Source organism: Biomphalaria glabrata, chromosome 1 (assembly GCF_947242115.1).
Source record: "Biomphalaria glabrata chromosome 1, xgBioGlab47.1, whole genome shotgun sequence".
In the NCBI taxonomy this organism is placed as follows: Eukaryota; Metazoa; Mollusca; class Gastropoda; family Planorbidae; genus Biomphalaria; species Biomphalaria glabrata.
In genome coordinates, this window is record NC_074711.1 from 48,008,514 (window position 1) to 48,035,057 (window position 26,544).

A 26,544-nucleotide genomic window follows, 5' to 3' on the forward strand; every position below is an offset into this window, starting at 1 on the left:
AAATTAAATTATTATTAAAAGTGATTTAGATTTAGCAATGATTGCACAAAACGAATAGCAGCTTTTTTCATGAGGGAACTTTTTATTTTTGCTATATTTAAACAAAATTGATATTGTGACATTCAAATTTCTTAGCAAGATGTACAAAATGACCACAATTTATCAGTAGATCTTCAAGCATTTATTCATATAGAATAAATTGCAATAAATTCGACAAGCTCATACATGGTGAAGAACATACGAGTTCTAATGAAGACAAGGTTTCGATAATTCATAACGCGACAGCACAGTTTCAAAGAAACATTCTGTTAACAATTACCGAAAGTATCGCTATAGTAGAACTAATTTAACCTTAAATCCTTTTTTTTTTAGAAATATCAACTCACTTTTTATTCTCACTTTAAATTATTCTATTTAAATAGAAAGAAAAATGTATTGTGTGTTTACTTTTAAAACAACTTTAGTTAAGTGAGTGTTTCGAATAGATTATTAAATGTTTACTAATATAGGTAACTTTCAACACGGATAAAACGGATTTTAACTTAAGTTTGTCCCATAACCTTTAATGTGACAACTATTAAGAAAGTAATTTTTTTTTTCGACATTGTACCAATGCGAAGACTTGGATTAATCATTTCTACCTACCTTGTCTAGTGCATCTTGAACAACAGATTCACTTTCAGTATCAAGTGCTGAAGTAGCTTCATCAAGTAAAAGAATTTTAGGATTTCGCACCAGAGCACGGGCAATAGCAATTCTTTGTTTCTGTCCTCCACTCAACTGTGCCCCTCTTTCTCCCACAAGGGTTTCAAATTTCTTTAACAAATCAGATTGTCAAAAAAAGTAATTTTTTTAAACACATTTCTTTTAAGACTAAGACTAAGACTGCTTTATTGATCCTTACGGAAATTTGTTGTGATTACTAATAGCTATGTAACAAACGGATATTATAAAACAAAGCAATTTAGAATAATATAACACTGATAAAATAAAGCTTAAAGCCTAAATGTTTACAATATGTTTTTATCCCAAAAAGATATTTGAAAGTCAAATTCAAAATCAAATTATTTTGTAATGTTATTGTTATGCAATTAATTGCATAAGCTTTTTTTTCTTTTTCTGGACCATTTATATGATCTATGAATGTATTTATTATTAACTAGAACAGCATACAGGAATAGGAATTGATGAGTAGTATATCATAATTTATATAAATGTAAATTATTTCTTTTTACTTCAGGTAATTTGTCTATGAATTCATAAGCATTAGCATTTTTGGCAGCCTGCATTATCTCTTCCATTGTCACATCTTGTCTACCATAACGTATATTTTCAGCAATGGTAGTAGCAAACAAAATGGGCTCTTGGCTGACAAGTCCAATATTACGTCGCAACCATTGAATGTTTAATTCCTTTATATTAGTGTTGTCTATCGAAATCTGAAAGAGAAGAAAACGTTATACAAACAATAAAGTAAGTCGAAATGTAAAATTAAAAAGAAATATAGGATAATTACAATGACAAAGACTAAAGCACTTTCAATTACTAGTTGCAGTTACAGTTACAGAAAACAACATCTACCATAGTAGTGGAGTCTTGATCGTAGCAGGATGATGGGAGTGGGGGTTGGGGGAGAGGGAGCCTGATATAGAAAGATTGAGCTAAAGCTAAGATAAGATAAAAGACTGCAAGCAGTAGCCTAATAAAGTCATTCTGTAAGTGAGCATGCTTAAAGATGTGAAAATTAATTTAATACATTAACAAGGTTACAAAGACAGTTTGTGTGAAAACAGAAACTCAAAATCGGCCCCCGAAGTGGTATACCCAGTCAGGTAATAAAGGCAAGTTTCAATATTTTCAGAAAGAATATCAGAATGAAATTCTATCAAGGGAAAATGAAAGAGAAGAATGGAGAAAGCTGGTTGACAGGTCTTGTGTGGTGCCCCAACGGTCCAGCAAACCAAGGAAAAGGTGAAGTGAAGGTGAAGTTGAATGTGAACCTGGCCTAACAAATGTCTTAGAATGATTATCTAATTGATCTAATTGTTTTGTAAAGGGTCAATCTCAAGAAAAAAAAATTTCCGGAAAAAAAAAACAAGGTTACAAAGACAATTTGTGTGAAACACTAACTCAAAATCGGCCCCCGAAGTGGTCCACCTAGAGTCTTCACCAGGACTGGAACACGGGACTTCCAGTTCCAAGTGCTTTACCCCTCAGCCACAGCATCTCCATAAATTCATTTAGCGTACACTTATATTTTTTTTAATAATAATTATTAACCTTATTTATACATTTAAAATTAATAACATGTTACATTGTAATAAAGAGAAACTAAAAAAGGTTTATTCTTCTAACATCATTAGATAAATTGGCAACACGAAAAAAAAATATTCTTGACCTATTTTAAGCTACAATTGTGTACAAATGACAACAATTCAAGTCTTAAGACTTTCCCCTCGCAAATAAAAATTAATATCTCCAATGTCATTTATCATACAAACTAGACATACATTTAGCTAGATCTAGACCTAGTTTAAGCTCTTAATCTAGATTCAAGATCTAAGTCTAGAAATAGATCTAAGTCTCTAAGTCTAGAGATGTTCTTAATTATGTGGGAACAAGAGTCAATACCACAAGACTTAAAAGATGCCACAATTGTCCATTTATAGAAGCGAAAAGGAAACTAACAAATCTGCGACAACCACAGAGGAATATCTCTTCTCTCTATTGCTGGGAAAATCCTTGCACGCATCCTACTAAAGCGGCTCATGCCACACATAGAACATGGTCTAATACCAGAAAGCCAGTGCGGCGTCAGAAAAGAGCGTGGTACCATTGACATGATCTTTGCGGCAAGGCAGCTCCAGGAAAAATGCCAGGAACAAAATGCTGACCTCTTCTCAATATATGTCGACCTAACAAAGGCATTCGACACTGTTAGCAGAGAAGGAATCTGGAAGATTATGTCAAAGTATGGCTGTCCACGAAAATTCATAACCATTGTGAGACTATTTCATGATGGCATGAAGGCTCGTGTCCAAGAAAGTGGAGAACCATCAGAGCCGTTCGAAGTATCAAACGGGGTAAAACAAGGCTGTGTCCTTGCACCTATACTGTTCAGTATCATGTTCTCTGCTATGCTGACAAAAGCATTCACAGATAGAGAAAACATCGGGATAAATATAACATACAGATTTGATGGTGGCCTATTCAACCCGAGGCGGCTCAAAGCAAAATCAAAAACAAATTCAGCAGTAATCAGGGACTTGCTATTTGCTGACGACTGTGCCCTAAACGCCTGCTCTGAAAATGATCTAAAGGGCATTGTCAGTGACTTCTCAAGAGTATGCTCAGACTTTGGCCTTACCATTAATACAAATAAGACTGAAGTCTTATATTTACCTGCTCTTGAGAAAGCCTACAGTGTACAGAAAACATGCAAATAAACTGAATAACTTCCACATGACATGTCTAAGAAAAATACTGAATGTCAAATGGCAAGACCAAATGCCAGATACTGAAGTCCTTCGAAGAGCAGGTCTGCAAAGCATCAATACAATCCTGATGCAGTCCCAGCTGCGATGGGCAGGACACGTCTGCATAATGGAAGACCACCGCATCCCTAAACGTCACTTGTACGGCTAACTAAGCGAAGGAAAGCGCTCGCAAGGTGGTCAAAGAAAGCGCTTTAGGGACACCCTCAAAGCTTTTCTGAAGGCGTTCAGCATAGACCCAGCCACCTGGAAGACAGAGGCACATGACAGAGCATCATGGCGTCGCGCTGTGAAAACTGACGCACAAGTTGCTGAGGAAAAGAAAACAACGCTGACAGAAGAAAAACGACAGAGAAGAAAAGCATGGCCCACGACACTAGATCCGGCTGGAATAACCTGCCCAGTGTGCAGCCGAACATTTCGGGCTCACATAGGTCTCACCAGCCACATGTGCAAAAACCCCAGTGCAAAGCCCTCAGCCTCCTGGATGAGAAAGTGGTCATCATCGAACCACGATGGACGAACTATAATATTAGAGTCTAGATCTAGTCAGTCTAGAGTTAGATCTAAGTCTACATCTAGATCTTATCTATATTTAAAGTCTAGATCTAGATCTAGAATCTTGATGTAGAATCTACTATATCTAGACTAGAACACGTTTTATAAATATATGTAGATCTGGGCTCTATTTAGTCTTATTTAGACTGTCAAGCGTAGGCCCCTATAATGAGGATATGTCAAAACTGCGCGCTATAAAAGTAGTTCGTTATTTTTTAAACTTATAACTGAAACGAAGTTCGTTTCAAAATTCTTTTTAAAAATAACGTTTGAATCAGTATTCTATTCAATGAGTAGTTAATAAATGGAGAATATATTTTATAATGATCCATTGACAGTTTTTACCATTGTGACCTTAGATGCAAATGTTTTGTACCAATGCGCGAATCTATGAAAGAAGCTTGATTTATTAATGAAGAAGTCCATGGCCTTTTTTTAAAAAAAAGTTACCTCCCCTGAAGTTTTTCATTGAAAATTGGTGTGATTTTTTGAAAAATCTGCTTGCATATATAATTTTGAAAATTAGATGGTTCACTTTCGGAAAAGAAAAAAGTAGCCGTTGCATCAGAACTTTGAATGAAGTCGGATTTTCATTTTCTCTGCTAGTTTCTGAGATCTAAGCGGGACGGACGGACGGAAAGACGGGCCACACAAACTAATAGCGTCTTTTCCCCTTTCGGGGGCCGCTAAAAATTCCTTTAGTAAAGTGTTCTATGGTTGTGCATACTGACGCTGCAGTTCACGCGATAATATGAAAAACTACTTATTAATTATTATTTTAAATTTATCTTCCACTTATATGCATGCTAAATAGATTTTTTTTTAAAGTAAACAATTTTTTCGTAAATGTAGTATTTGGTACGACAGAACTTACTTGACAATACAATTGTAAAAATTTTTTATATTTTTTTTGAACAAAAAATCTAAAACCGTTAGCATAAATGTGTTGAAAATACGGTAAACACTCATCTCCCTTACTAAATTGCCTTTGCATTGCAGCTCTTGCATCGTTTTAGGATGAAGATAAAACAAATTGAACTGACCATTATTATTGCCCGATAAGCGAGACGTAATGAAGAAAGTGAATACATGTAGTTGTAAAAATGGTGTATTTTTATGAAAAAACTGCTTGTATAGTTGATTTTTAAAATTAAATTTTTCGTTTTCAGAAAAGAAAAAAGTAGACGCTGCATCAAAACTTTGAATGGTCTAAAATATCACGATGTCGGATTTTCAATATCCTTTTTAGTTTACGAGATCTAAACGGGACGGACGGACGAACAGATAGACCACAAAAAAAAACTAATAGCGTCTTTCAGAGGCCCCTAAAAATTCATCTAAAAACAGGAACAGAAGACATAAAACTCATCAATGGTGAATCGAGAATCTGAGGGCCGTCCACCTGTTTTTTTGTGTAAATCTGGGCTCTATTTAGTCTTATTTAGACTGTCAAGTGTAGGCCCCTATAATGAGGATATGTCAAAACTGGGCGCTATAAAAGTAGTTCGTTATTTTTGAAACTTATAACTAAAACGAAGTTCGTATCAAAATTCTTTTTAAAAACAAGGTTACAAAAGACAGTTTGTGTGGAAACACAAACTCAAAATCGGCCCCCGAAGTGGTCCACCCAGGCAGGCTTCAATATTTTCAGAAAGAACATCCGAATGAAATTATATCAAAGACAAATGAAAGATAAGAATGGAGAAAGAAGGTTAACAGAGCTTGTGTAGTGCCCCAACGGTCCACCACATCAAAGGATAGGTGAAAGTGAATGTAAAGTTAGATATGAACCTGGCCTAACTAGTTCCCCTTTCAGACCTTGTGGTCTATAGGGCAGATGGTGTAAAATTCATCTGTTTTTGTGGCCTACGCTTAACGAGTGTGTCATATAGCCAGCACAACGACCAACCGCCTTTACTTTTCCCCAACTAATATCAGGTACCCATTAGAGCTTAGTGGACTCAGAGGCGCCCAAAGATTCCAAAAGTTAAAAATCCCAGTCTACACCAGGATTCGAACCCGGGACCCCAGGTTCGGAAGCCAAGCGCTTTACCACTCAGCCACCGCGCCTCCCCTGGCCTAACTGATGTCTTATAATGATCTAATTTTTTGAAAAGGCTCAATCTCTTATTCAAATCCTCAAAACAAAAACAAAAAATTCCGCAATTTAAAAGAAGGTTTAGGAAAATGAAGTTTATAAGATTACTATTCATTTTTAATTAGGTCTAACTTATAATGCATACTAATTAGCTTTTTCTCTTTAAAAAATACTTGCATAACTGATTTTAAAAATTAGATTTAGGAGAAAAAAAAGTAGCCGTTGCATCAGAACTTTGAATGGTCTAAAATATTGTGATGTCCGATTTTCAATATCTTTTTTAGTTTACGAGATCTAAACGGGACGGACGGACAGACGGACAGACATTTCACCCAAAACTAATAGCGTCTTTTCCCCTTTCGGGGGCCGCTTATAACGTTTGAATCAGTATTCTATTCAATAAGTTAGTTAACAAATGGAAAATATATTTTATAATGATCCGTTGACACTTTTACCATTATGTGACCTTAGATGCTAATTTTTTGTACCAATGCGCGAATCTATGAATGAAGCTTGAGTTAGTAATGAAGACGTCCATGACCTTTTTAAAAAAATTACCTCTCCTGAAGTTTTTCATTGAAAAGTGGTGTAATTTTTTGAAAACTCTGCTTGCATAGATTTTTTAAAAAAAATTAGATGGTTCACTTTCGGAAAAGAAAAAAAGTAGCCGTTGCATCAGAACTTTGAATCTAAAATATCATGATGTCCAATTATCATTTTCTCTTCTAGTTTCTGAGATCTAAACGGGATGGACGGACAGACAAGCCACACAAAACTAATAGCGTCTTTTCCCCTTTCGGGAACCGCTAAAAATCTATTAATCACAGATCTATATATATTATACCTAGACTCATGGGCGCCGTTGGGTTGCAAGGTGGTATACTTGAACCTCCTGGATACTGATTAGCCAAATCTAGCTATTTTTTGCACCGTCAAATCTATTAAAATCTAAATAGCAACTGAACAAGTAGTGCTTCCACTGGTGACTGAAGTACAGCTATAAAGGTAAGTTAATGTAGTAGTAGACTAGCCTAGGTGGCTTACCATGTACGTGCCCGCCTCTGAATTCTGAGTAGCAACATTTAGCCTACTTGTTACACCTTCAAATCAATTAACTTCTAAGTACTAACTTAACAAATAATGTTTTCACTGAAGTACAGTTTGCAAGGATATGCTATTATTGCAGAAAAAAGGATAGGCAAATCTGTAGTTATGTCCAACAATGTATACCTACGCTTTATTATAGACTTGCAATTATTTGCACTATAAAGAGTGTTATTTATTCTATAGCAATTTAGTCGTAACAATTTGTTTTCATTTGGACAAAATTAGACCTATATTTAGTGTTAAGGTCTAGAATATGATAAATGTATTTTTTAGCGGCCCCCGTAAGGGGAAAAAGCCGCTATTAGGTTTGTGCTAAATGTCCGTCTGTCACACGCAGATCTCGAAAACTAGAAGAGATAAGAACAATATTATTTCACCATTAAATGCGGCTTGAAAAGTTTAGGTGCAACGGCTACTTTTGGTTTTTTAAAAGCAAACCGCTTAATTTATAAAATTAATTATGCAAGCGATTTTTTCATAAAAATACACCAATTCTAAAACAATTACGTAAATGTAAGGGAGGCAATGTTACAATATGCTAACAAAGATCGACGATTCTTTTGTATTTTCAGTATCACTAAGTCAAATATTTTTATAAAATGTACTAGAAATGTTTACAACAAATATAAATATTAATTAAAGGTGTTTTTTCTGATCAACTAGCTGCTAAAATTAAAAGAAAACATTTATGTTTGTTTATAAAGGTTAAGAATGCACTTTGTATGTAAATATCACTCACATTTTTTTTAATGGACTTTTTCATGCAGCGACTTTCGTGTAGACGCGTAAAGCCCGACCTTTACATAGTGCAAAACTAGTTTCATAAACTATTTTAAAAAATCAGATTTTATTTATTTTTTGTTAAGGGCCCCTATCAGAATAAAAAAAAGTTTATTTTTGTGCGTTTTGTCTGTCGGTAGGTCTGTCCGTCACGTTTAGATAAAATAAAATAACTCTAAAAGCTATTGAAAATCTGATTTACCCTTTTATGTTCCTTCCGTAACATCTCAATAGTTTTAAGTATCTAAAATTGATTGTTCCGGATTTTTTTGTGCAAAACTAATCAACGCCAACGAATGTTTGATTGCTCTTCTAACCTATATTACATTCAATTTCCATGCTTAAACGTTGCAAAAACACATTATCAATAATATGTTGTTCCGTTTTTTTATGTAAATAGCATATTAATAATGCTAAATCAAAATCTCTATACTGACTTATATTTCATTAAGTGTAAAAATGTTCCGGATATTGTTTTATAAAAAATGAATTATGTCGAATGATTGTTTGAAATCGCATAATTGACTAATATTACACTTATATTCTTTGACAATGCGTCACTATAATTTGATTATCGATATCAAATTGTTCCGTATTTTCATCTTTAAACAAATTTTAAAACTATCGACAATAGGTTGTTCTGGGCTTTAACAAAAAGTAATTTACTAGAATTGATTACTGAAAATCACTTTTTAGACATTTAATTTTCTTGCTCAAACATAACATAAAAGTTTTGTAATCGATAAAGAATGTTCCGGATTTTGTTTTGAAAAGAAATCGACTTACATTACTTTCATTTTCTTACAAATCGTCGTCAAAAATTTCCGAATTTTATTTAAAAATCTACTAACGCCAAATAACTGTTTGTACTCCCTCGTCTAATTAATAAACAAATAATCTTCTCATTTACGAAAAAATGTTGTTCCGGATTTTTATGAAAAATATTTTAACTCACTTTTCTCTTACTGTACATTTAATTTTCTAGCTAAAACATTAAAAAATCTAATTATCGTTAATATTATGTTCCGATCCCAAAAATTTAATTAACGGTATTACATTTATCTGGAATTCTCTTTTTCTTTTACTATTTATACAAACATCCGGAACAACCTATTATATAAACTTAAATCAATTGTGTTCATACTTAAAATTATTGCGATGTTTTGAAACGTAAAATAAAAGTTAATCAAATTTTTAATAGCTTTTAGTTGTTTTTTTTTTTTATATTAAGATGACGGACAGACAAAACGCAAAAACAATGCGGCTTTGATCCTCTTTAAATAAATTCTATTAGAACTCGTTGCACCAATGTCTATGAACCCTCGTTAAATATCTCGTGTAAATAAAGACATTTTTTATGGAACTAGCCTATTGTGAGGTAGCCTACTGGAATTTTTTTCCTTTGACTTCACATGGAATGAATTCCTTAAATGAAATGCTAAAAGAACGCACTCGGTGCACCAAAGTCTATGAACACTCGATAAATGGCTCGTATTGATGAAGGCAATTTTTAGTCTAGCTAGGCCGTGTGCCGTAGTGTTTTTTTTTTCCTTTGGCGTCATATGGAAGGAATTCTTTAAATGAAATGTTAAAAGAACGCACTAGGTGCACCAATGTCTATAAACACTCGATAAATGGCTCGTATTGATGAAGGCGTTTTTTAGTCTAGGCCATGTGACGTAGTGTTTTTTTTTTCTTTGACGTCATATGGAATTAATTCTTCAAATGAAATGCTAAAAGAACTCGGTATAGTAATGTTTATTAAGCCTCGTTATGTGACTCCCGTTTAAAAAAGGAATGATATCTTGATTTAGATCTAATCTAGATTTTTTAAACTAGATCTAGATTACAGTATATCTAGATCTGGATTTATATTTTAATTAAAATTATTTTAGAGTCTAGATCTAGAATTTCAAGATCTAGTTTAGACTAATATAGACTTCAATTTCAATTTCTAGACTTAAAGTGTAGATTTTGATTTCCAAACGTTTTGATCAATATTGCAATGTTGTAATATACTAAAACTAATCTACTATTTTTAAATTTAATGTTGCATTCAGTCTATGGATAGATTATACATAAACCTTATCTAAATTACAGCTACATTATTCCAAGTTCATATTTTAGATCTAGATCTAGTAGATATAGATCTTAAGAATGCTAAATCAGAAGTTTAATTTAGGTAGATCTACATCCTCATTCTAGTTCCATTTAAATAAAAATACCGATATCTCTGTTGATAGGCCTAACTGTGCTGAGACATCGAAGTAAAAGCACGATATATCTGTTCTTTTTTTTTGTTTGTTTTTGTTTTTTTCTTAATTATAAATCAATGCTGAAAGATTATCGCTCGTCTGACATTGGCCTATTGTTCATATCCGATAGATATCATGCCGTAATGTGTAATATATCTCTTTATCAATAAAAGGCTATTAGTTTATTATTAAGTTAAGAGCAATGTCTGGTCGTGCTGCTAGCGTGCTGAACTAATTATCTCTACGGTCCCGGGTTGTTTGTTTGTTTGTTTTACATGTTTCGGATGTTCCTTCAGAGTTGAAGATAGTTTACTTCTTAGTCCAAACCTCCTGTAGGACAACGGGGGATGGAACATGCAGGGTTTAAACCATGGAACCATCGATAAATCCGAACGACAGTCCAGCGCAAACTGAACGACCAGACAGGGTTCATACCCTGCTCGTTGCCATCCTCCATCGTCCAGCGAGAAGTTAATTATTTTAAACTGAGAAGGAACACCCGAAACATGTAAAACCAAAAAAAAAACATTTTTTACAACGGCAAATGAATCTTTGAAACATTATTACTTTTGACCATCAAAATTAAATCACCTCTTGAATATTCCTTCTTGCGAATAGGCAGATCTGACTCCGACAGGGGCCGCCTCTGAGTTTGTGTGATAACACAAACTCTCTTTGTAATCTTGTTTTTTTTTTGCCTTCGAGGAAAAATCCTTGCCAGTCATCTTTTGATGAAATAAATGTTGTAGTTTCTTTGAAGAAAAGTAAAGAGTGTGAATGTATTTCAGTCTTCGGTGTCATCGCTCGATAAAATAGCAGGTGAAACACGTCCACCAGTTTACACTAGTAGAGAATTATAAAGTTCTTCACATGCCATCGTCGAGTCAAAACATTGATTTGGATCAATAGAGCACTAACAGCAGGAAGAAAAAAAAAAAGAACAGCAGCATCATTAATTAACTGCATTTGCTGGGTATTTTAGTTATGAAATTGCAGTTATCTAAGGCTCAGAGAAGATGTTTTTGAGCGTTCAGTTTGTTGATTGCAAGTGTATTCGAAAAGACTTCATTTGTTTTGTTCCAGTTGTTCAGAGAGACGCACTGCATGTTTAACGTTCCAACGTCATTGTCAGCGAATATATAATATACAGTCTAGACATGGACAAGCAACTCGACCAAGACTGACCCATGATGGCTAGCATTCTTCTTCTGTTATTGCTAAATTTACCTTTTGGACTGAGAAATGCATTCGCGCTTAAAGTCTCAACTTTGAGATCTTTGACTGTTTGGCGGATCTTAAAATAACGGCTGCAAGTGAAGCCAGACAAACAGGACATAAGTAATCAGTACGTGCTCCTCTTGCGTTTCTGATTTATCTTTTCATTGTCGTCAATTATTCATCTGTTCTTGAACCAGTTTCCTAGATGCTGCAGTCTATCCAACTCAACAGTGGCGGCTCAACAGCACATCAGCAGTCACATTAACGACGTAATCAAAAACAAACTTGATCATGCCGAAGAATACGTCAGAGAAGAATACGTCAGAGATGGCATCTTGAGGAAGGAGAGACTGCTGGCAGAAAAAATTGGTACCGGGTATTGAGTTGGTGCTGTCGAGAATTCGACAGTTGACAGGCACACCTAAAAAAAACCACATCTTTGGATTTGGGAGATATTACAGAACACGGCTTTACATTACTTATCTTTCTTCATTACGTCTCGCTTTTCGGGAAATAATAATGGTCAGATCAACGTGTTTTGTCTTCATCCTAAAACGATGCAAGAGATGCAATGCAAAGAACAATATCAGAACTGCACGATAAGAATGGGCTATGTATTTGTGAAGTCCCGTAAAAAAACATCTGTGTTCGTTGAGCTGTCTCCTTTACGTTATTACAATGCTTTTATTTCATCCCATTATTTTGTTTATTCATTAAATATTCTTGTAAAATGTATTTGTTAAATTATTTTAATATATTTAAATTAAAATCTACTAGCCTGTTCTTATTTTTAGTTTCGGTGTACTCGTTATTTATTATTTTAAAGGTAGGCGGGAGAAACAAATTAAATTCCCTTAGAGCTTATCTAACGAGCCAACTATAAATAAAACCTCTCGCCACAAGCTATTTTTAATGTTTTATGTAGAGGCGACAAACGTGAATAAATGACGAAATACGGAATATATGATGATATAAATGAAGACTTAGGATGGGGATTAAAGATGTACGAAGTGTATTATTTAGGCACAATTTGTAAGCCTATCAAACATAATACATTCCATGTTTCAATAATAATAATAATCATCATCAAACTCCATGTAAGTGAGGGCTTGAGAGGCTCAAATCCTTGCAAAAGCCCTGGACAGAAACCATGCTGTTTTGAGTAGTACTTAATGTCACCATACAGGTCGAGAATTTTTGGTTTCCCGGATCTGTCGAGACGGAGAACAGCAAGTGTGTGGCAGCGGGGGGCCCGTGAATCAAAATTTTGCCATAGCCCTGAGAAATATGAGCCAACAGGACAGTGGTCTGTCCTACATTATGCTATAACAGCTTCATGCGCTCCCAGACTCCACGGGCGTTTTGGGACTTGTCAAACCTCTTTGCCATTTCTGTTTTTTTAATTATAGCCTGAGCATGATGAAAACTCACAGGCTGTTCGTTGGGTGGTGTTTGCCCTCCCTAGTGGGCCAACGAGTCTGCAATAGTGTTGCCAGTCACACCTGTAAGACTCGGTACCCACTGAATTATTACAGGGGTGTCATAACGTTGCTTTATGTTGTATGAAGCCATGATGACAGTGTCGATTTTGGAGGGCCATGGTCCAGGGCTTTGCAAAGCCTGAAGTACAGATTTTGAGTCAGTGACCACAACAATCTGTGTTGCCCTCAAATGTCCGAAAATTTAAAACCATTATCATTTGCCCAATTTTGAATTTTATTTAAACATAATTGTAGTTTTCTTTCTATGGTTAGGGTATTCATGTTTTTTTCCATATGTAAGAATGACAAAATCATCTGCCAGGGGACAGAGCCTTTATAATACTGTTTATTTTATGTTGAACAGGGTAACTGAGAGAAAGCTGACCTGGGGTACACCCATTTCCTGGTCAAAAGTGTAAGAAGAGGAGTTGCCCACTCGAACCTGAAATTTCTGGTCTTTGAGGAATTCCCTTACAAAGCAGGGAAGGTGTCCCTTAAGCCCCATAAGCTCCAGGTCACGTAGAATGCCATGTTTCCATGTTGTATCATAGGCCTTTTCTATGTCGAAAAATACAGCTACTAGATGTTCTCGTCTTATTAGTGCATTACTGATAAAAGCTTCCAGCCTTACCAATTGGTCAGTTGTTGTCCGTCCCTGCCAGAATCCGCACTGGTAGTTGGAGATTACTTTATTTCTCTCAAGGTACCAGACCAGCCTATTGTTTATCATCCTTTCCATGGTTTTGCAGATGCAGCTTGTTAGTTCTATTGGTCGATAGTTAGCTGGGTCAGACCCATCTCTTCCTGGTTTGTGTATCGGTATAACTGTGTCTTTCCTCCAGCTGTTTGGGAAAGCGCCTGTTTGCCACACACAGTTATAGATTTTTAGCAGGGTCGCCAATGAGGGTTCGGGAAGATGCTTGAGGAACTGATAATGGATTTCATCTTCTCCTGGCGCTGTGTCATGAGATATGTCCAGCGAGTCCCTCAGTTCCTCAAGCGAGAAAGGTTTGTTATAATCTTCATTGTTTTCAGATGTGAAATCAATGGCGTGTCTTTCCTCCCTGATTTTGACTTTTTGGAACACTGGCGTGTAGTGTGCAGTGGCTGATTTATCTGCTATTGAGGATGCAAGGCAGTCAGTTATATCTCTGGGGGACGTAACAGTTCGTCCTTGTGTTTTTTTTATTGCATTTGATTCTCCGCCTTACTGCCTTCCAAAGCGCTTTAGCAGAAGTTTTGGCATAAAGACTGCCGACAAAATTTCTCTAGGAATTCCTTTTGGCTGACCGTATGGTTTGTCTAGCCTTTGCTCTAGCTATCCTAAATAGCTTTAGGTTTTCCTGGGAAGGATTCTTTATAAATGTAGCCAGTCGTTTTTCCCTATCCCCATAGCACTTTTGCAAGCTGTATCAAACCATGGTTTGCTAGGCCGTTTTTGTATTTGCGAAGGTTAGAGGAACAACTTTCCGGGCAATATCAAGTAGCTTGATAGCAAAGATATCAGCTGGGTTCTGTTCATCAAGGATATTTTCTGTGATATCCTCGGAGCACCTTTTTTGGAATTGTTCCCAATCGGCCTTATTCAGTTTCCACCGCTGAGGTCGTCCCAATGAGGGGAGATTGTTAGTAATGATGATTGGGAAGTGATCACTTCCCCGTAGATCATTGCTTACTGACAATTTAAAGTCGTCCAGAAGTCCGGGGACGCATACGTTGAGGTCAATGCATGTGAGAGATCCAGTTCCTGGGTGCAAGTAGGTCGGTGATGCATCATTAAGTATGTATAAATCATGTTGGAGGAAGATATCCTCTTGAGTCATAGTGTTATGGGCACTGAAATCCCCAAGGATTATATAAGGCCGAGGGAGTTGTTTCAATAGGTCCTCCATGTCTGTTGGGTTTAATGGAGCGCCTGGTGGTAGATACAGGCTGCAGCAAGTAATAACCTTGTGTAGGGTTATCCTAGCTGCTACGGCCTGTAGTGTGGTCCGTAGTTCTACCCTCTCATGGGGGACGCTGTCTTTCACAAGGATACAGACTCCACCTGATGCTTTCTCTGCATCCTCAACATTCTTGCTGTAAGCACTGTAGCTTCGGAAGCTGATGCTATCTTTCAGAAATGTTTCCTGTAAGCAGACAGCTACAGGAGTCTCAGAGTCCATCAGTAGCTGCATTTCCTCATAATTAGCCTTGAGGCCTCTACAGTTCCACTGTACAATTTTGGGCGTAGGTCTTTGTCAAGCCGAATTGGCCCTTGGATAGGGCCAATACAGCCGATTTCGCCTGGCTTATTCTAAATGACCTACTTGGAGATATTAGGCCTTGGGAGGCCCCCGGAGGAGTTTCCCTTTATTCCAGTGACCTTGGTATTTTATTCTTGGGTTTGGATTGAGAGGAGGACAACCCCCTTTTGGGGGAAGTCTTTCTATCTGGAGAGGGGAGATCCCTCTGGTTAGAGCGGAGGTTATTTCCTCCTCCCTCAGCTCGGACATCCTCTCCGCTTCGATTTCTCCCCTTAGGGAGTTGGTCAACCTCTAATTCAGTAGAGGCTGGGGTGTCTGGCTGGGTTCTCTGAGGAGAACCCGTGTCAGACATGATGTCTCCGGGTTCTCCCGGAGTTTTGGTTTTGACATGCTGCTCAGTCTCCATGCTCTCATCAGGGAGCACAAAGAACCTGTTCTTTAGCATGACAACAGGGCTTTCTTGTCTCTTCGGAGGTGTGTTCTTTGGAGGTGTTTTCTTCTGAGTTGGGGAAGGAGGTGGGGGTGGTGGGATCAATGTGTCCGTCTGTGTGGCTATGGATCTTCCTGTCTTAGCCATAGCCTGGGCGTAGGTCTTTGTCAAGCCGAATTGGCCCTTGGATAGGGCCAATACAGCCGATTTCGCCTGGCTGAAGGTACATCCATTTCTTGCCTTGTACTCCTGCACGGCAACCTCCTGTTTCCACACAGGGCAGTCCCTGGAGTAGGCTGAGTGGCCAGCGTGACAGTTTGGGCATTTGAACTGGGCTGTGCAGCCCTTGTCCTCATGACCCTCTCCAGCACATCTGGCACACACAGTGTACCTCTTGCAGACTGCCGCGCCGTGTCCATAATCCTGGTACTTGAAGCACCTCATGGGGTTAGGTATGTAGGGCCTCACTGGAACTCGTAAGTATCCTGCCTTCACCTTTTCTGGCGGTGTCCTAGTTCCAAATGTGAGGATAATAGTGGCGGTTTTGACCTCCTCACTCCTTCAATACCCTCCACTATTTCCTTCTCGGAACATTCCAGCTGGTCTCTAGAGCTGATAACACCTCTGCTGGTGTTCAAACTCTTGTGTGGCATGACTTCCACTTTGAGATCACAGTTCTTCTTCATCGTAAAAGCCCATCAGAGTGTATCTTACTATCAACTTCTACAAGAAGTTCCATTGACTTGTGTAAGATACATTCTTGGGCTCTCCCACTACTGACTTTAGTCCTTTGTAGATGAGAACAGGGCTCATGTTTGTCAGGCTTTTCCCCTCCTCTGTGCACCTGACCACCAAAAATGATGGCCAGGTAGTACAGCTTCTTGTGGCCTCCTCCTTTTTTGCTTCTATTCGACGTCTCTTGCCCAGACATAAATCTGGGGCTAATAGGTTTTTTTTCATCCATATATATATTCTTATTAGTTCGGCACCTGTGCTCCCCACCCGCCATCGAGTCCAAGAAGGGGACGAGCCATTCGGATATCCAGAATGAGCCCGCCAGGGCTACATAGGTGCTATACTCAGTCAGCTGCTGCATCGGACATGTGTCTGATACAGCAGCTCTCTGATTGACCCTCCAGCCACCGCCCTCCAGCATAGGTCAAAGATCTATGCTGGTAGCTCGGCCTGACCAGCCGGTTGACCCAGAACACCAGGATCTCTTTATCCCCCTTACCCGTCGCAGTCCACGGCAAACGGACTGGTCTAGGACGTAGTGAGATTTTAAAGATAAGGAGACAGAGTGATGAGCAATGAAGGCAGACTGAGAGAAAGAGGAGGCAGACGCAATGATAGTAAAAAAGTAGGGCACTTTTGAGCTCTAAAAGTGCTAAGGAAAGAGGAGCGCAAATTAACGTCATTTCTATGGACGATCTTAGTGCTTGAGACTGTATTTTATCAAGTTGTTCAAGAGCTGTCCTAAAGTCATAGATTTACACAGGTAGACTGTAGTCTATCTGTGATCGGACTGCTACTAAATACAGTGATTGAAGCATGTCTGCTCGGGGTCCCCACTACGCAATGCAAAGCTTCACTGAGGCCTTTCTTGCAACTTCCTGGATGTGCTCTCACATTTTTAGTTTGCGCTCTATATATTGGCCTTCTTCAGTCGTAGAATGACTATGGTTCATCTCGAACACTTTTTCATATGACTGTGAGCCCTATTTTGGAGAGACACTCCCGTCCACATATATTGCAGGTCAAGGTGGCTCTAGCTTTGGTGCTAGAGGAACTGGTCATTTTCCGTGTGGCACACTTTTCTTCAAGAGCTGAGGCCAATGTTTACTCTCTGTCCATGGCTTTCTTGGTCACCATGTCTCTCCAACTAGTGCGGACTATGGTTATGTCTTCCCAATGGTTAGTATCAATGTTCACTGATTACAAATCCCGTTTTATAACATCCACGTAACGGAGGTGGGGGCGAAAACTTTTTCTTGAGTCAGACGCAAATTTGCCATACAGAATGATTTTCGGGATGCTATTGTCCTCCATCCGGTGAACATGTCCGAGCCAGCGCAGGGGGCGTTGACAGAGGACTGTAAAGATGCTGGGAAGACATGTTCTCATGAGGATCTAAGTATTACACACTCTTTCTTTCCATGTTATTTTTAAGATCCTTCGAAGGCAGCGCAAGTGGTAGGAGTTTAATTTTCACTCTTGCTTTGTGTACGTAGTCCACGACTTACTGCTGTACAGTAGCGTGCTAAGAACGTATGCCTTGTAGACCTCCATTTTGGTCGCTGTGGTGAGCTTCTAGTTTTCCCAAACTCTTGAGCGGAGTCAAGCGAAGGTTGATGCGGATTTCCCTATGCGTTTTTTTTTTTTATATCTCCTGAGAAAGGTCACCTTGAATTGTAGATCCAAGGTAGCAGAATTCCTTTACGACATCTAGCTTGTTATCGTCAATGAGGATGGATGGTGGTGCTGTAGCAGGTGGTCCCATAACATTAGTAATGGTTAGGCCATACTCTTTGCAAGCCTTAGTGAAGCGTGACATTAGTGACTGAAGCTACTCTTGTGAGTGTGCCACTACCGCTGCGTCGTCCGCGAAGAGCATATCTCTTACGAGGGTGGTTCTGATTTTAGTTTTGGCCCTCAGTCTAGCAATATTTAGAAGTTTGCCATCAAATCTGGAATGAAGATATATGCCTTCGGTGGATTTGTCAAACGAGTGGTGGATTAGCATTGAAAAGAGTATTCCAAAGAGAGTTGGGGCCAGGACACATCCTTGTTTGACTCCGCTATTTATATTGAAACTTTCGGAGTAGGCACCATTGAACTGCTCAGCACCCATCATATTTTGGTGCTAAGAGACAATAATATTTAACAGCTTGGGTGGACAGCGTATTTACTGTAAGATTTTTAAGAGGCCTGCTGACTAGATCAAAGGTCATTGTTGGGTCAATGAATGCAATGTACAAAGGCATCCTTTGCTCTCTGCACTTTTCCTGAAGTTGACGGATGGAGAAAATCATGTCAATCGTGGATCTCCCTGAGCGAAAACCGCAATGTGATTCTGGATAGACTCAATCAGCAAGTTTTTGTAGCCTGGGAAGTATCACTCGAGCAAAGACTTTGCCTACAATACTTAGGAGAGAGATTCCCTGTAGTTATTGCAGTCGCTTCTGTCACCTTTGTTCTTGTACAGGGTGATGATCTTATCAACCCGCAGATCCTGTGGCACAGCACCTTCTTGCCAACATTTGCAGAGCAGTTCGTGTAGAGGTTGGCTTAGTGCAGTTTTGCATTGTTTCAGAAGATCTGGGGGGATACTGTCACAGCCAGGGGCTTTGCCGGCAGCCCTCTTTGCGATCTAAAGTTACACCAAAGTACTTGGGTAGCTTTTCCATGCTGAGAGCCACTCCGTTAAGGGAGAGCCGGAAAGGTTGCCCGACAATGCCAGTCCCGAGCGTGAAAAGATAATAGACCGTCTTGGGGGTGTTTATTTCTAGCCTCCATTTTTGTTTGTATGAGCTGAGCTTATGAAGATCTACTTGCAACACTTTTTGTATAGTGGTTGCGCTCCTTCCGGATTTCCAAAGGACGATATCATCAGCATATAGCAGCTTTTGGCATTTTAGATGAGCCGCTAGGCCATTTATGAAGGCCGTGAAAAGGAGTGAGGCATGTCAGGAATAAGCCCTGGGGAGGCCTTGTTAAGGTTCATTTCCCCAGGAACTTCTCCGTACATCCTGGTTCTTATTGTACCTTCTTGTAGGAAGTCTCTCTGGCAAATTATAGCTTTTATATAGCGCTACTTTCATGCTTATAGCATGCTCAGAGCGCCATTGTCCAATCTCATTTGTGGACCGGTGGGGGAGGGGTATCTGGGAGAAGGTTTTTCCGTGCTGCGTTTAGGCGCTTAGTAAACACAACTCTGCTGGAGTCGGGTGTCGAACCTCGAGACCCCTTCATATGTAGCCAAGCCAAGCGTACTTAGCCTCTCAACCACGCATCCCACGCATCTCTAATCCAGTAATATATCCATCCCCGAACCCCCACGCTCAGTTACCATTTTTTCAGCCATCATTCCCACATAAGATGTGAGTAAGATGGGCCTGTAGCCCGCATCAGTGGAAGCATCTTTTCCCTTTATTTGGTATAGGAATAACGGTGGCACGTTTCCAGACCCTGGGCTGATGACCATCTACCCAGATTCTATTTTCAAATTTCAAGAGCACGACCCTTCCTTTCCCCCACATACTTGAGCATTTCGGGGGTGAGCCAATCCGGCCCGAAAGCCTTTTTTGTGCTGGCATTTCCTTACGACAGCATTAAGCTCGCCTATCGCGAAGGGGGAGTTCATCGTTCCCTCAGCACTTTTGGTCTGTGGTTCCTTTCTGTGTTTTTTTTTCCATCAGCTTTGCGAGCCTTATCAATGGCTTTAGAGAATAGGGACTTAGTTGCTGTTCAACAAGGTGGCAATTTTCTTCTTTGATGAAATGGTTATCCCACTGGGTGAAGATAATGGGGTTGCTGTTTTGTTACGCCCAGCATTTTCGAGATTTCTCAGAAGACTCTAGGCCTTAGAGCTATCCCTTGTAAAAAAAAATTCAATAAAAATTCAAGAAGTTTTGGACAGCTGAAATCAACAAACTTGTTACGGCTCGGAAAAGGGCATACCAAAATGTCCAAAAGAACCCAAACAATCCAACACTCAGGCAGAAATATAACAGACTCAGCCTACTAGTCAAAGCGTCTGTTAACAGGGAAAACACATGTCTACGGTTATTGTCTATGACATCTAAAGCCAGTTCTTGTTTTGGTGGATTATAAACTTTGATGCACTTAAAGCTTCTATTGTATTTCCAAATTTCTAACACCAAAGTGTCTGTCCTCCCCTGACTTAAGTCTGTGAGCACTTTCTTGAAGGTTAGCTATCAATGTAACCAGGCCTCGGCAGTCCCTACAGGAGCAGCGGAAAACAGAGTACCCAAGTATTGAGACACTTCTTTTTTCATCAATCAGGCATTCTTGTAGTAAGGCGTCATCCACATACTCTTTGTGGAGCAGATTAGTTATTTCAAGTGTCTTTGGAATAAGTCCTCGGGCGTTACATTAAAGGACTTTGAAAGTTTAAGGATCAGATTTGGAAATTTGGGGATCATGTTGCTTTATCCTTCCAGAAAAATTAGCCTGAGGAGCACTTACTTTTCCAGTATGAGATGTTGGATTTATTTTTTCTAATTCTTGTGTTTTTTGTTGTTGTTGTTGTTGTTTTTTTTTTTCGTTTCGTTGAAAAAAGGATGTTTCCTTATGTGTTGGGAAGAACGGTAGACCTTTTTTCACCACGTGGCCCGTTCTCCCTTTATACCAACGTTGCGAGGCATTTAGTAGCACAATTTTCGATGCCAGGCCTAACGCCCTATACCTGGCTAGCGGAGCCTTTAGGGTCTTCTCAGACCCGCTTTTCTTTGTATTTATTCTCGACATAAGTATGGGTTCCTCCTGGGGGAGGAGATTTGGGTTGCCCCTTAGAGATAGCAGTGAAAACAGTCCAGACATAAACATTGGACTATAAAACGATCAAAGAACGATTAATTCAGCCACTCACTCGTATGGGCAGGGTTTTTTCCATGAAAGTGGAGTGAGGCAAGACCTTTTTTGTAACCACCAGTTTAGAGCCCGCAGATTTTAATGGCTTGACCCTTCACTTGTCTCCAGGGCGGCGGCTGATCAGTTCAGAATAAGCTATAGACCCCGACAGGCACAGTCTTTACACCAGACGAGATTGCAGGAGCTATGTCAATCAGAGCTTAGCATTTTCCGCAAGCCTCACCAGCAGAGCTCTGCACCAGGAGAGCGTGAGAGTCTGCTAGGAAAGTTGGAGCTCCGGCAACGTTAGCCTTTTTCGGAACACCCCGAGAGCAAGAAGTTACCAAAGAACACCACGAGGAGGTCGGCGGGCAATGTCCCCCCCCGCAATTGTTTCAATCAGAATATCCAATATTTGAATATCTGTGGCGACATGCAATTTGTGCTTTCCAATGCACAAGTTGTAAGACAAATTTCTTTATAGATAATAAAAATTATTAGTAGCATTATAAACGAACGAGTATTCATTCTCTGGCGCTGCCAGGGTCGAGTTTCGTTAAAGGGAAACAAAATTCATCGTAGTCCCTTTATTAGTTTTAATTGAGGAATTTTCTGGTGATGTGGCACAGGAGGAATTCTCCCGTCGCCTCAGCGTGGCCCTCCTGTGGAAACGTCCGCCAAGGGAAACAGATAGGCAAAGTACGGTAGCACACATAGCTCTCAGTGGGCTACCACACGTACGGTCGAGAGACTGTACACTGCACGTGGTAGGGATGTAACAAAGGCTCGCTAACCCGTCCAACCCCCCATTGATTCGTTCCCTAACGGGGGCCATACGCGCTGTGATGGACCCTCGCACGGGTTCGGTGGGACATTATAGGCATAAGAAGGGCCCCCACTCGGCTCGGCCTCCGGCCTCGCACGGGAGAATAAACTCGTGTGTGGCTCAAGGGGGTCGTGACTAGCGACACACCGGGTGTGAATACATGATCACTTCGGATAAGGCGGGACTTCGGACAGAGGGATTGGTGAAGAGCCGATGCCTCATCCTGGCCATGGATAAAAACCTTTCCTTGGTCAAGAGGTCCATAATAGGGAACGGGACGTTCTCGGACCTTAAGGACATCTGAATCAGGTGATGTGGCAGGTCTGTAGCAGTACCGTCCTCTGACAGGCAACGAGAATGTTCCTATGAATGCTAAGGGCCATGAATGTATCTGTGAGTCAGTTGTTATTATCCCCTCGGTTGATGTAACAATGGGGTATAATTGTTATTTTAGATAATTTCCATAAGCGCTTTATCTCCAAACCTAGGTTCACATATTTTAGTTGTTTTTCCAACTCAGTTTTTCTTAAATTATGAGATAGTGGTACGGCGATGTCAATAATGGTAGAGGCTTTTTCTTTTTTATCAATGAGCAGCTGATCAGGGCAATTAAAATCTATCGTTTTGTCGGTTGGTTTAAACCTGAGAGAGTTATTTAATTAAATTACAATATTTAGAGGACTATTTACCATATTTTTTACACATTTATGTAAACGGTTTTAGATTTTTGTCCAAAGATTATTTTTTTCTAAAATTGTATTACTAAAAAAAGTAATTTTTATCATACCACCTACTTTTACAAACAATGTTTAGTTTTTTTTTAAGATAAAAATCTATTTAGTATACATAAAAGTGGAACAAAATTAAAAAAATCATTAAGTATTATATTTGGTAAGTGTCGTGAATTTGTTTAGCGTTTGTTTTTATTTGTGAATTCACGTGACATTGTGTACTGACCATATTCAGAGTGTAGTTATTTTCGTCATTCAGTGTAATAAAGCTTTAGATGTTAACATGTTTTTCTTTTTTTTTTGTTATGTTAAAGTCATCTGCTATCAAATGCCTCAATGAGTTATTTGCCATATTCGGACTACCCTCCTATGTCCATACCGACAGAGGTATTTCTTTTATGTCTGCTGAAGTGCAGAAGTATCTTGAAAGGAGTGGCTACGAGCAGGACCACGCCATATAATCCTAGAGGAAACGGTCAAATAGAAAGGCTGAATATTAGTCTTTGGAAAGCTATAACATTATAGTCTTACACTCCCAGGACTTGAGTACATCTCAATGGGATTACATGACGCGTTGCACTCGATGCGGTCACTTCTGTGCGCGGCGGCGAACAAAACTCCACACGAGAGACTCTTTGGAATCTATCACAGAAGTAGTTCTGGAACATTCCTACCAACGTGGTTAACATCTCCAGGTCCCGTGTTGTTAAAAAGAAATAATAGATCCTCTACGTATGACCCATCAACAGAAGAGGTAGAACTTGTGAACAACAACCCTCAATACGCTCTTATCAGAACACCTACGGGCCGAGAAGAAACACTTTCTTTAAGATTGTTGGCGCCAAAAGAAAAAGACTGGTTTCACAGAACATGTGAGACCCCTGGTGCTGAGAGACGGTTCTTCAGGGAATGCGACACCCTCACTTCAAAGCGAAACAGAAAAGAACGCAGAGAACTCTACTCTGAATCCTCCTGCTAACTAAACAACCGAGTCAGTCTTATCGGGTGAGGTGGACTCCGTTGAAGCCCCGACCACCGAGTCACCAAGTAACTTTGTTGGTACTGATAGTACCAATCCAACCTGCCGATACAACAATAAGAGAAAGGAAATCAAAACCCAACTACAAGGTTTAACAGACTAATGTGTTTGATAAAGAGTTTGCTATCGACCACTATTGCAGATGTGTTTAGAAGTTTATGACATGTGAGACTGTTTTATTAATTATTGCATTTTGCTCTGACTATCTGTTGTTGTGTTATATGCATACATTTGTGAATTCATGTGAGATTGTGTACTGACCATATTCCATGTCTTGACCTATACTAAGTGTGTTATTATGGTCATTAAATTGTAATAAAGCTTTAGATGTTAACACGTTATCTTTCATATTAAAGTACGACAGTAACTGAACTGAAGTAGGGGATAATACACTAAGAACACTTAACTAAAGGGGAAAGTGTTTTTTTTTTTTTGGGGGGGGGGTGTATTTATTGAGGCTTTGAATGAGAGATTTGCCCTTTACTAAACAATTAGATCACTTAGATAATCATTCAATAACATCACTTAGGCAACATTCACATTTGACTTCACCTTCAGCTATCCTTTAGTATGTTGGACCTTTGTGGCACCACACAAGATCTGTCAATCGTCTTTCTCCATCCCTCTCCGTCCTTTGCCTTTGATAGAATTTCATTCAATGACAGGCCGTCAATTTTTTTTTTGTCTTCCCATCCCTATCTCTATCTTCCTCTTCTTATCTTCCTGGTACTGTTCCCTGAGGAAGGTCTTTGCAAGCCCTGAGAACCCTGTGATGAGGCCATAGAGTTTGAGTTTACGTTTTTTGACTGTGGTTAGCTGGTCATCGTGGGATCCAATTGCTGTATTAATCCTGTTTCTAATCTCTTCATTTGTGATGCGTTCTTTATAAGTGACACCTAGGATTTAACTATATCTTCATAATTATCAGTTTATTGAATGCACGTGAATATTAACAATGTAATTTATAAATCTCCGTATCCTGTTGTATCAAGTCATTAGTCGAACTAACAATACAACATTATCGGCGAAACTTTCTACAAAAGCACGTCTCTTCTTTTTGTATAGAAAATATGATAAACATGCATATATGTAACCCTGTCTGACCAAGTAAAATAAAGGACGTTTGGGCCACGAGGCCTTCATCAGCTGCAAAACAAACACACAACAAGGTTACAAAGACAGTTTGTGTGGAAACACAAACTCAAAATCGGCCCCCGAAGTGGTCCACCCAGGCAGGCTTCAATATTTTCAGAAAGAACATCCGAATAAAATTATATCAAAGACAAATGACAGATAAGAATGGAGAAAGAAGGTTGACAGATCTTGTGTAGTGCCCCAGCGGTCCAGCAGATCAAAGGGTACGGTAGGTGAAAGTGAATGTGAACCTGGCCTAACTAATATCTTATAATTGATCTAATTGTTTTGTAAAGGCTCAATCTCTTGTTCGAATCTTGAGAAAAAACAGATTTCCATACGACAAAAAAAAAATAATAATAATTTACAAGAAAATGCAGATTAATATTTGTTTTAAATTATGTCCAACTTATAATGCATACTAAATAGATTTTTTTCTCTTTAAAAAAATAGTAAACATTTGTTCTTGTGTAAATATAGCTTAATTTAGCTTAACACAGTAAGGCACTTAGACCATGGAAACCAGGTTAACGGTAACGTCACAATTTATTAGTGATGGCCGTGCTATGGGATACGAAGGAGAAAGGTTAGAGAAATATGTGAAGGAACGGAAAGCTGAATATGATAGAGATAGGGAAGATGCGAAGGCAGAGGAAGAGGCTAGGTTTGAGCGGCAGGAGAAGTTGAAGAAAAAGGCGAAGGCAGAAGAAGAGGCTAGAAAGAAAGAGGCGAAGGCAGAGGAAGAGGCTAGGTTTGAGCGGCAGGAGAAGTTGAAGAAAGAGGCGAAGGCAGAAGAAGAGGCTAGAAAGAAAGAGGCGAAGGCAGAAGAAGAGGCTAGGAAGAAAGAGGAAGAAGAGAGATTTGAACGTGATGAGAAGGCCAAACGCGAGGAGCACGAAAGATGGAAGGAAAGAGATGCCAAGGAGTCAATCAAGAGGAAAGAGGAGTTGGAACTGGCTAGGCTTAAAGAAAAGTCTGCGCCAGAGGCAGGCGGGGCGGCAGGACAGTCAGGGGATGTGCGATACAAGAATGTCTTAGACAGGCTTGACAAGACCTCCAAGCTTACCTAACACACTTTGAGGCCGTTGCAGCAAGGTGCAAAATAGAGAGAAAAGAGTGGTCCTTGCTGTTATCATATAAACTGACCACCGCACTCAGAAACTTCATGCTAAGGGACAGTCTGTTCCTTAGCGAGAATTATGAAGAAGTCAAGACTGCACTTCTTCGCCTTGCAGATATCAACGCGGAAACCTGCCGCGAAAGATTCCATCTCGTGAGACCAAGTCAAAACGACTTTAGCAGATATGTAACAGAATTGAGAACAGCATTAGACAATTGGTGCAAGATGGCCGAAGTCGGTAAAACAGTGGAGAAGTTAAAAGACCTGTTGATCAAAGATAGGATCTTAGAAAGTGTTTCGAGTGACGTATACAGGCAACTAGTTTTGAGCAAGCACAGAACAGTAGATAATATGCTAGAAGTTATAGAAGGATTTAAGGTAGCTGGTTCTGATGTGTCCATTTGTAAGGAAGAAAGTGTATATGTTGCAGCAGCA

At 39.2% G+C, this 26,544-nt stretch overlaps 1 protein-coding gene across 3 annotated transcripts in view; it reads right to left on the bottom strand.

Moving 5' to 3' along the window:
- Positions 1–26,544, bottom strand: part of LOC106064166 (ATP-dependent translocase ABCB1-like) — a 215,818-nt gene that overhangs the window by 125,692 nt on the left and 63,582 nt on the right. For all 3 annotated transcript variants that reach the window (XM_056040703.1, XM_056040688.1, XM_056040697.1), the window contains 2 exons: positions 1,236–1,439; positions 646–816 (listed from right to left, as the gene is read on the bottom strand). In XM_056040703.1, the coding sequence (XP_055896678.1) occupies positions 646–816; positions 1,236–1,439 (375 nt within the window). The remainder of the gene's footprint in view (positions 1–645; positions 817–1,235; positions 1,440–26,544) is intronic.